Below are 12,566 nucleotides of genomic sequence, written 5' to 3' on the forward strand. Positions count from 1 at the left end.
TTCTAATGTTAAATCAAAGTAAATCAACAAAAAACAACATATTGGAAAATTAAACCGACATACAAAAAAATTCTGATACTCACCAACCATGATATAGCATCAGTATACAACAGATGGGCAAAAAATCTAGCCACATTTCTCAATTTGTTAGTTTCAAAACGATGAATAGTGTCATATGCTGTTTTAAAAATATCTTCAAAAGGCTCAACATAAATTTTGTTCAATTGACAAAACCTCTGAAATTAAATTCAATACTTACAATTATTTTAATCATTATATACAGAAATCATTAAATTAAAATAGTTTAAGGTTTAATACTTATATGAATTATTGAATCTTAAGAATAAATTACAAAATTCAATGAATTCTTTGTGATTAAACAAAAACAACAACAGATGAAAAATTCTTATTATTTTCTTTTGTCCACTTTTTAAAAATAATGATGTAAAATACAACTACACCTTAAAATTCTAATATCAACTATACAGAATATATACCTATAGATGTGCATGTGCACTGAGAATTCAAATTATTGGATTACAAATGTGTTTTTGATATCCTTTTCCATATATATAAATAGAACTAAAATTCTAAGCTATCTAATTCTTTAAAAATTCAAAGACAATCTTCATCAATGTCACTTTACCAGAAGAAAGTAATCATTTCATTTTTCATTTATAGCATAACAGTTTTTTCATGTCTAATATCAATTAATATCAACATGTAATAATATTTTTACTATAAATACAATATACAAAATACTACTAAATTACTAAAATTAAATGCTACAGGAAAACATTGATATATATCAAGAAAGCATTTTTATGAAATAATTTCAACAAATAATATTTTGAAGCAGGTGAATTGACTTAATAAATTCGAAATTTACTAATTCTAATCTAATCAATTCAATAAATCTGAATATGATACATTGATAAAATAGATGCAAGGTTAAAAGTTTGAAACTTATTATATGCATAACTGTTTTTATCATCAGATTTTATAAAAAGTATTGAAGATGGTAAATGTCCATGCAATGTTAGATTCAACATAAAATTATTTTATATTGATAACAATTATAACATTGAAAAGAAAAAATAACTATTGCATTTATAAATCAAATGTAATATTTTCCGTAAGTCAAGTTTCTAAAGATTAAAATATTCTATAAATTAAGTAACAGTTTCTAGTGATATTTTGTAAAACTCCAATTTCTAATTCAAAACGAGAAAGAGTTTAGTGTAAAATTAATATTCATAAACAATGCATTACTTACTTGTGCCAGAAGTCCAAAAAATTTTTCATATGTCCTTTGTTGTGCACAACAATCCAAAATCATGTAACATAATTCAACCTAAAAATACAATACAACAACTTATTTTCAACATTTTAAAAATAAAAATAAAATAAACAAAATTCTTTCTTGTCATAGAAAAGCTTTTTGCCATAAAAATGAACACCTCAGATTATTATTTTTTTATCTGGATATCAAACTGTAGGTATGTGGGCACTTCAGCAGACCACCTGTATCCATTTCGCACCTCCTCATCTTGGCTGACACAAAACTGTTTTGACAGGACAAAATGAGACCTCAAGCATATTCCCATTGTGTCCAGAAGTGGCGAGAAGTGCATTTGAGTGAACTTGAGATCAATCGCCTGATCTCTCACTCCCCAGGTTTGAATCCTGTGGAGCACCGTAAGATGAAATAAAACAGTGTGTTTCAGTTACTGATCCTCTACAATTCAAGTGTTGAACTGAGCATCGCTATTCAAAATGCATCACTGTAGATTCCTTCAGTGTTCCTGAAGAATTGTCAAACCAATGCCAAGGTCATTTGATGTTGTCATCTGTGCCAAAGGATAGTATGCAAGTGTAATCTTATTTCTTAATGTAATATTCAAAATCCACATTTTGAGCATAACTGTATCAACATTATCAATCTTTAAACCCAGTGATGCGTAATATGATGTCAGTTTAATAAAATGTATGTTCATCTTATTAGATACAGCACATCCCAAAAGTATAGATAATCAACATTTTTCTACTTTTCAGAATTGTTAGGAATTTAAGAGAAATCTAAATGATTTCATTTGTATATGCAAATTACTTTACACTAATTTTTGATAATTTCAAAATTAAATATCATTATATTAATAATTTAACAACAAAAATATGCTTTTTCGCTGTCCCAAAAGTATAGATAATAAAACAGAATTGTAAAATTTTAAGCATAAGAAACTTAAAATTATGAAAATAATAATAAATAACGTCAAGTAACACACTAACTTTGTTGTCAAATAATAATTTGAATATTGAATCAAATATTTCCAAAATGCCACATGGAAGAGAGTTTAGTATGGAAGAAATTGCAAGAATATGGAAATTAAAAGCAGAAGGCTGTCGTGTCAAAGAAATTGCTGTTTTAATGAACAGATCTACTCCTGGAATTTATAAAATTTTGAGAAAATCATCATCAAAACCTTCTAAACATCAATCAGGAAGACACAAAATCACTTCTCAAACGAATGATAATTGAATTGTGTGCCTTGCATCACAAGGGATAAATCAGTTCATCAAATTTTGTTTGAAAGCAAATTAAAAATATCAAAAAGCACTGTTTATCAAAGAATTTCAGCAGTTCCACATATGAAATTTACTGCCATGATGAAAAAACCACCACTAACAAAACAACACAAATTGGCAAGAATGCAGTTGGCTAAAAATCACCTGTGGAATGACCAATGGCTCTCAGTTCTTTTCAGTGATGAAAAGAAATTTAATTTGGATGGCTAGATGAATGGGCTCATTACTGGCATGATATTAGGAAATAAGAGCACAGTTTTTTCAGCAGGCAAAAGGGTGGTAGTTCTGTTATGGTGTGGGGCTGCTTTGAATTTAATGGTTTATAAATTTAGTGATTTTAACTAGTAGACAGACATCTAAAAGTTATCAAGAAGTTATAAAAATTTATTTATTACCTATTGGAGAAGAAATTGGAGGACCTGATTGTATTTTCCAACAGGACAATGCCAGTATTCATTGTTTACGCTCAACAACTAAGTGGCCAGCAAAAAGCCAGGACATAAATCTGATTGAGAACTTGTGGGTGCATCCTTGCTCAAAAAATTTGTGTTAATAACAGGTGTTTTATGAGAGTTTCAGAGCTTAAACAATAAATCATTGAATGTTGGTTTCAAATGGATCCAGAAATCTTACAATTTAATTAATTCAATGCCTAATCACATTTTTGAAGCCATTAAACATAACAACATATCTATTTCATATTAAAACAATTTCAATCATTTTATGTTATGAACTATTGCTCAAAGTTTAAATTTATCTACATTTTTGGGACATTACAAAACAAGTATTTTGTGTTTAACACTTTATGTAACTGTCAAATATTGTAAAAACAATTATATAATATTATGCTATAAATAAACAATAATAATCACTCGCATTGTTAAAAAATACTTAATATTAAAAATAATAATAATAAAANGTAATAATGCAGTCAAAGCTCACAGTCTTCAATGAAAGGTTCCTCAAAACTTACTCATAAATTTCCCATAATTTAACTTTACTTTTATTAAAATTTTATTGCAATTTTAATCAACCTTTAATGACACGCGATTAACACTTAATTATTTTTTATGGCTTTTTAATATCAAATTACATTTGTCGTTCTAAAGTTCTAGTGCACGGATTTTACTTTGTTAAAGTTATTTAAAGCTATTTTCTGATGTCAAAAACGACATCCAATAGTTTTTTTAATTTTTTTAATTAATAGATTTTATTATATTGGGTTGATGCAAAAGTTTGTCTCATTTTTAGTACCAGATGGCTTTGCATTGAAACACTGAAGTGTTATTTCCTTCACATGTGTAATATTTTGATGTTTGATCTCAGCTAGTATTTGAGAATAAAGTTGTGTTACTTAGTTGTTTTTTATATTTTATTATGCATTAAAAATGACAGAAAATCAGGGGTATTTTAGACATATTATGATTATGCTTTTTTATTTCTGAAAAGGCAAGAATGCTTCGCAGACAGAAAAGAAGATATGTTCTGTGTATGGTGAGGGAACCATTGATGATTCTACGTGCCTCAAGTGATTCAGAAAGTTTTGTGAAAACGAAACCATCTGGCCATCCAAATTAAATTTCTTTTCATCACTGAAAAGAACTGAGAGCCATTGGTCATTCCACAGGTGATTTTTAGCCAACTGCATTCTTGCCAATTTGTGTTGTTTTGTTAGTGGTGGTTTTTTCATCATGGCAGTAAATTTCNTATAATAATAAGCAAGAGTTTTTCTACAAAAACAAGAAACATCACAGTTACATAAAGCAGTAACTCTACTAGACTCTAATAACACATCACTAAACTTACACTCACATCATATGGACATGACAACATATAAAAAGCTTAGACCATTAAGCAATCGTGGGCTCTAAAGGCACTCTATAGCAAGCTTCCCTACACCTGGCCCAGGACACTGTTAACAAAACTGCATCAAATAGCTGGTTAGCTCAAGGATTCCTCTTTGGAAAGACAACAGGGTTCATATTGCCATACAGGATCAAATCATAAATACTAAAAATTACAGAAAACACATACTCAAAGATACAACACTCACAAATGACACATGCAGAAAATGTCACATCATGCCAGAAACTATACAACACATCACTTCTGGTTGCAAGCTCTTGGCACAGATAGATTATTTACATAGACAATCAAGTAACAAATTATTAGACATTCATAAACCATACTAAAAATACATTCCACAGACAGTATTAGACAATGACATGCACAAAATGTACTATGACAGAGCCATACATAATCTCATATAAAAAAATTTACCACAAGAGACCAGACATTACACTCACTGACAAACACAATAAAATCACACACATTACAGACACATCCATTCCAAACACTCACAATGTACAAAACAAATCCACTGATAAAATTAACAAGTACACAAAACTCACCCAGAAAATATGGCATCTGTGGAGGATGGATAGGGTTCTTATTATACCTGTCGTTCTCTCCTCTACAGGTGTCATACCATACACACTACACAAAAGCCTGGGAACATTACAGTTGAATAGAAACATATACATCACAGAACAGAAGGCCACTAAATACATATCATATTGTTAGGAAATCCTGAATACAGACACACTTATTTAATTTTTGTTTTGTTTTGGTTGCTATGCCTCGACTCCAGTCTGGCATAGTATGCAGCAACTGGTTTAAACCCACCACACTTTTGTTATTTTCATTTATATTTTTGATCTATATATATATATATATTAATTCTTTTGTTGACCTCTGTATTTCACTAAATCTAGAAATTGATCATTATACATTCCTTCTGATAACAGTCACAAAAATAAAAAAATAAAAAAAAAAAAACAACATTAAAATTATTACTAATCTGGAAATTTATAATCATAATCCAGAATTAAAATTTTGGAATAATTATTATAATAATTCAGTATTTTTTCATATAAAGTATTTACTATGATCTTTCTTAACATAATATTTGGTTTAGAAATTTGTTTTCCATATAAATTGAAATATTACATATCAATTTTCTGGAAAACAAACTTCCAGAGTTTTGTAAGATATATATTCAATTTATAATTAAACTTACAATATGACCTGGCTGAAGCTCGAGCTTAAGTAGTTTATGAGCACATTCTTCAAAATCTAAACTTGACTGTATTACAAGATATATCGTTCTCCTCAAAGAAACTAAGTTTGTTTCTGTATTATCAATTATCGTCTGACTTTCTTCTGAAAAATAAAAATAATTTCAAATAAATATAATAAATAATAAACAAGCTATTTATATATTAGTTAAAAATTAAAAGTTTTCATTCTTTTCTGGTCATAAATATATGTTCAATCAAAACTGATAAATTGTCACTTGTTCTTGTGCATTATGTTAAAATAAATATATTAGATTTCTTTCACTGCTTTATAATCTGTAAGAGAAACTTCTGATGTAAACAAAATGATTCTGGACATAAAATTACTTGTTTTGTATTTCTGTAATTTATTTATCGTCACCCCTCGTTATATTGTACTTGTTGGGAGACAAAAAAGCACAATACAGTTGTCCCTCGATAGTCTGACGTTTTTTAATCCGACATGCTCAGTAGTCCGACGCACCTCCCGTCAAGGTACCCATCCCCATTACGTGTCTGCTTGCACAGAAGCATGTCGCGATGTGAATCTCCCCATCCAATTCTTACTCGATGACACACATTTTGTGTGTTTTATGTGAGCAGTTCTGTTCAAACAGTTGGAGTAGAGAATATTGTAAGTTACTGCTAGCAAAACAATGCGAAATATGTAATTATTTTCGGTAATCCGGACACTTTTGGTAATCTGACACACCTTTGGTCCCATACCTGTNAAAACACTTGTTAGAAGTCAGCATTTGCTGGATAATCCTACCTTTGTAAGATCCATATTACAGGTAGGAGAAGCTAAATATAAACCAAATTGAATCAACACAAACTGACAATAACAAAATTAGTTAACATTGTTTGCCATCACAATTTCTCTCAAATATGCTATAAATGAGACAAGAGTAATGAAAGAGGACGATATTAAATTTTCTCATTCCCCCACCTTCTTCTCATGGTAGTCTTACAATTTATTAACAGTCCAAATTTGTCTTTTTTAAAACTAATAACTGAAATGTGTTATGATTGCCAAACTAATTATTCAAAAATAATTAGTTTGGCAATCATAACACATTTTAGTTATTAGTTTTACAAAAGTCAAATTTTGAAAAAGTGACTGTTGATTATTTATTGTATTTACTTTGTTGAGAATAGTAATTGAACATTACACATTGTTAGTTTTGAGAAAACAAAAAAAATCAAGAAGTCTTATAATTTCTTCGCAGACTGTTTACAAAATAGTTCCTGGAATAATTATTATTATATTTAGAAACAGTTACCTTAAACTTGTCTTTTCTTATTGCAAACATTACTTCAATCATATATTGCACTCTCTTATCAACCTTTGCATCGTGCAAAATGCTTCTTAAACGATCAAATATGGCTAATAAAAATAAAACAAATTGAAATTACTACAGTTATTAAAGTAATGCATAATTAGACTATTTATCTTCAATGTATATTACTGTAATTGGTATCAAATTATTTTTAAAAATAACATATTAATGATTTAAAATTTAAGTTATGTAATTTTATAAAATGGCTCAAAATGCTAGAAACTTTTGTATTTTTCTCCCAATTGGATTTTAAAAATGTATTTTTATATATACACATGCAGTGTAGAAAAACTGCAAATGTTCACTTTAATTAGAATGGAAATGAAATGTTGCATCTAATTTTCAAACAGAAATTTATGTCTCATTCACTGAAATATCAGAGAAATTAAATAAAACTTTATTTTATATATATCAGGCATGGACAAATTGTTTTCATAAGCAATGCAGTCTTGCCATTAGTTTTAAAAATTACATAAAGTCAAATATTTATCTCAATCATTGTGATGATAGAAAATGTCAGATACATTTCATATGATATGCAAGTGCTTTGCCTGATAGATAAACTTGGGACCTTTTAAGTAGGCATGGAAACTGAATTGAGACCTCAATGCAATTGCATCCTTTGCAGAAACACATCCAATTGGAGTTTGTCAATCATTAGATGATTATTGTCAAGTCTATTTTGTTCATAACAATAANATTGGAAATGAAATGTTGCATCTAATTTTCAAACAGAAATTTATGTCTCATTCACTGAAATATCAGAGAAATTAAATAAAACCTTTTTTATTTTATATATATCAGGCACGGACAAATTGTTGTTCATAAGCAATGCAGTCTTGCCATTAGTTTTAAAAATTACATAAAGTCAAATATTTATCTCAAATCATTGTGATGATAGAAAATGTCAGAAACATTTCATATGATATGTAAGTGCTTTGCCTGATAGATAAAGTTGAGACCTTTTAAGTAGGCATGGAAACTGAATCGAGACTTCTCAATGCAATTGCATCCTTTGCTGAAACACATCCAATTGGAGTTTGTCAATCATTAGATGATTATTGTCAAGTGTATTTTGTTCATAACAATAATAATAGTCCGGCATGTTGGTCTAGCTGGGAAAAACATGACATCAGATACTTTCTTATGGTAAAAACCAGCATGTTGGTTTATGAGGTTATACATCCCTCTCCAGAGGGTGCATTAAAAAAAATGAAACGACTTATGTCATGTTGCATGTCACAGAAGTCAGTTTTTATTCTAAAATTGTGAAACTATCAGCATTACATCAAAAATTACAATTATATATTTAATTTCTGCATTTTGTCTTCTTTCTAATGATGCAAAATACTTGTGGAATGCCAAAAGCACTTTTTCATGTTATTATTATTGTAATTTGATCCAAAAACATGAAAGTAAACATGTTTTTTACTACACAAAATTGCAAGCAACATAGGCTAACACATTAGAGAGGTTGTGCCCAACGTTTCCACCGGGAAAACGTGTACGTCGGACGTTCAGTGCTGCATTCCTGTAAGCCTAGAAGTTTGATAATGGTGTTTGGAACGTCAGTGGAATCATTCTTGACGTTCCAAACTCCATTGTCAAACTTCTAGGCTTACAGGAATGTGGCGCTGAACGTCCGATGTACACATTTCCCCGATGAAAACGTCGGCCGCAATCTCTCTATTATGTCTATTTATTTTCTATTAAAAATGTGTATTTTCTCTTCTTTGGAAATTTATTTTCAGAATTGCTGCTCTTTGTTAAAAAATAAATTTTAAGTGTTCTATATTTGGAAAGTAAGAATATTAGGAAGAATTTAATATTTTCAAGCAATTAAATAAATTTGAAAATTATTGGTTATAACTAAACACATCACCACACCNTAAGCAGTACAGACAAACAGCAATAGCGGAAATTTATATGTCTACAATTTTTTTCAAATTGCAGCCCAATGAACTATTCAATAGTTTTGCTCATTTTAAAAATTTCCATCTTTGGTTTAAAATTTAACATGCAAGTTATCTTCAATTTTAGAAGAATTTAAATTCAAAACAGAGAAATCAAATTTATCACAATCTTCTAACAACTGCTATTTAAAATTTTATATATATAAAATTTACTACAAATTTAAGTTTTAATGTAACGTATGCTTTACCATTAACTGCATCTTTTGATGCTTCAGTTAATCTTTGTCCACACTCTTTTAAGAAGCCAACAAACATTTCTAAAGAGTCTTCAGTAGGATTTTCCAAAAGTAATGTTAATATTTCTAGTGCCAATACTTCATGAGCCTAAAAGAATACATAAAGACCAATTAAAACATCATATTTTGGCATAACATAATTTAATTTTTAAACTTAATTATAATTTAGAAGTTTTAAATTTTACACAAATCTAGATATTAGCTTATTAGACCTATATATATATATGATTCCATGATATTTGTTACCCTAGTTCATCCAGCAGATGGTTTTCCTTAGAAAGTTCAAGCATGGAAGGGAAAGTTTATATATATGTATCTACTAAAAAATTAAATATTTTAATTACATTTGTTATTCAAACAAGCTGACATTCAATACTATTTAAACTGGCCGTTCATTCCTTTGCACAATGCTACATACATTAAAGCAAAAGTATCTCAATCTGCTTGTAATTTACTAAACAAAAAAAATTTCATTAAAAATAGAAAAACTGAACTTTGCATTTGCAGACAAAGATTTTCTAGGAGGTTAAAAATTTTAGCATCATGCAAACATATACTATATTAATTCTCCAAATTCAGAAAAGTTTATTTAATTATTAATAACTTTAAAATATTAAAACACAAAATAAATGTTACTTACCACTTGTTGGTTAACTAAATGAGCAATGAAACGGGTAGATGAAACACAAGCTAACTTATCATTTCTTCGATAACCTTTTCTAAATTGAATTATTAATCTTCTCAATAATAGTTCACATATTTGAGGAAACTATAAAGAGATAAATTTGTACATTTGATATACAGACTAATTTTAATAGACATAGCAATAAAAACACACCTTTGTATTTATAACAGCAGCCACAGCTGCATAAACGTGAGTAAATGTTGGTGATACAGCTTGGGCTTGCATCAGTGAACGAACTAAGACACCTCTAAAATTAAAATCAAATACTGCATAAAATACCATAATGAAGTAAATTTACACAAATATATTAAAATAGGAACTAATGCTATATAAAAAGTATGTAATAATTTTACTACTTAGAATGTATTTTATAAGAGTTTTTGTTGTTAGAAACAATTATTTTTGTTTTCAACATTTTACATTAATACAGTAAATTTCATTACAGAACTTTTTATTGAAAACACATAGTTTTTCAAATGTTATTGATTACTACCTGGAAGCATAACAAACATTTAACAATTATATTTTATTGCTGGTTTCTTACTTTCTCAGGACTTATTTAATTATACTGATTTGTCATTATTTTGTCCTGTAGTAAGTGCCAGTAACTCAATTTTGGATCATCACTTGTAATTCTATAAAAATTGTTAGAAAGAAATGCAAAAAAAAAAAAATCTTTTTATTCTTAATTTGTGTGTAACAGTGACTTTACAAAAAAAAAATTAATGGACATATTCATTGCAACTATTTTCAATAATTAAGCAAAACCATTAAATTATAAATTCAAGTTTAACAATATTAATTATCACAAAAATATATAAAATTCAAATCATAATATACAATCTAAAATTCTTTTAATCTTGATCAAGTAACAAACTGTACCATAATACAAATCATTAACTTATGAAATCTGTTTTAATTTTCATGGAAAACTTGTCACCATATACAGGGTTCCTACTCAAATTTTTGTTTTAAATTCCATGATTTTCCCTGACCTCACGTCCCTTACAATACAGCACATTGATGAAACAAAATAGCATATGATTTACTATGCAAATATGCTATTGCTTCTTTGACTTTTGTAATTATTTATTTTTTCTAATTAACAGTTACATAATTTTTATAATTGCTGAATAATTAAAATTATAATGTTTTATTAAATTGAAATAGTTTATCCTGTTATTAATCCGCAACCATAAATCTATGTGGCTTTGAAAAAAATAAAAGGCCATTATTTATTATTCATTAACAAATCCTGTATAATCCATGTACAAAAGTATACATTAATTAAATGTGCCTCTTAATAAATTTCCTGAACTTTATAAAATATTAATAAACTGGGAAAAAAAATCAAAAATTATTTTGTTACACAATCAGAATTATTAAAATAAAAAAAATGATAAATAATACCACAATTAAATTAAAATTATTTATCACTTTTTTTTTTAAATCAGTTCATTAACACCTGCTCTCAAAGAGAGAGTGAATAATAATAGTGAGAGATTCGTAGAACTCAAATATTTCAAAAAAATTTTAACCAATGTTAAATTATTAAGAGTATTACAGACTTTTCTCTAAAATTCATAATACATTGGGTGATCAGTAAAGGAACAAATTGGATAACGAACACTGTCGCAGAAGATTTTTATGTTCGAACAATGAACACCTCACAAAACAATCACAAGAAGAAGCGATGTAAAATAATGAATACCAATTGGTCTTCTTTTGTCTTCAGGCAACAATTTGAAACTTTTCGGAGCACAGAAGATGTTGACACTGACGCTCAACCCGGTACAGTAGAACCCCTCTAATCCGTCACCTTTGGGACTGGGGGTATGGTCGGAACGCAAAAAAGGTCGGATTATCAGAAAAAAGTAAAATAAACAATCTTCCCCTTTGTTCAGTCTTTGTAGCACCGCTAATTTTTCATTTAATGAAAGAGTAACGTGTTTACATTTCATTCCTGACATGTTGAAAACACACACCAAACTGTGAACACACAATGTAAAACATATACTGTAACGAACACAGAAAAACGCCACGGACGGTGAGTCACCGACGAGTCGGGACAAGTTTCGCGACTCCGACCACGGTCGGATTAACCAGAGCAACGGACTAGCCGAGGGCGGACTAGAGGGGTTCTACTGTATATACAAATCAGATAGTATTCCTCTGAACTTTGAAACTCTCCCTTGTAATTCCAGTTTTTTTATTTTTCTGACAGAAACAATTCTTTTATAGTATGCATGAGACTGTCAGGCGAGCACTCATTATGTTTTGCGTCAGTTTTTATTTTCAAAAGGTGAGTGTCTAATAGCAAAGGTAAAGAGTGGACAGAAGATGCCTGATGTTGCTGGGCAGTATGGCTTGAACAGGTCTACAGCAGACCACAGTTCAATCTTATCTAAGAAAGGTACCGTATAATCAAGAAGACTCAAACAACTAAAGGAGTAACAAAAATCACATCTGAGAAATAAAGAACATTGAAGAGCTCATAATGGAACCTGAAACTGATCTGACGACAGAAGAATGCCAAGAACTCTTGAATGAAGAACACCAAGAAACTCAGTGAGATATGCATTCTTCTGAAAAAGAGGATTAATGCCGATATCTGTTATTAAAGATCCTTT

General features: G+C 29.0%; 1 protein-coding gene across 1 annotated transcript in view; it reads right to left on the reverse strand.

Moving 5' to 3' along the window:
* Window positions 1–12,566, reverse strand: part of LOC111642258 (pre-mRNA-splicing factor CWC22 homolog) — a 26,565-nt gene that overhangs the window by 8,586 nt on the left and 5,413 nt on the right. The window contains exons 3-9 of the mRNA XM_023388578.1: window positions 10,090–10,183; window positions 9,892–10,020; window positions 9,204–9,339; window positions 6,917–7,089; window positions 5,666–5,815; window positions 1,277–1,354; window positions 84–236 (exon numbers count right to left, since the gene is read on the reverse strand). Of these exons, the coding sequence (XP_023244346.1) occupies window positions 84–236; window positions 1,277–1,354; window positions 5,666–5,815; window positions 6,917–7,089; window positions 9,204–9,339; window positions 9,892–10,020; window positions 10,090–10,183 (913 nt within the window). The remainder of the gene's footprint in view (window positions 1–83; window positions 237–1,276; window positions 1,355–5,665; window positions 5,816–6,916; window positions 7,090–9,203; window positions 9,340–9,891; window positions 10,021–10,089; window positions 10,184–12,566) is intronic.

The sequence above is a fragment of the Centruroides sculpturatus genome, unplaced genomic scaffold, assembly GCF_000671375.1.
Source record: "Centruroides sculpturatus isolate CEXI.00-Female unplaced genomic scaffold, Cexi_2.0 scaffold1635, whole genome shotgun sequence".
Classification (NCBI taxonomy): Eukaryota; Metazoa; Arthropoda; class Arachnida; order Scorpiones; family Buthidae; genus Centruroides; species Centruroides sculpturatus.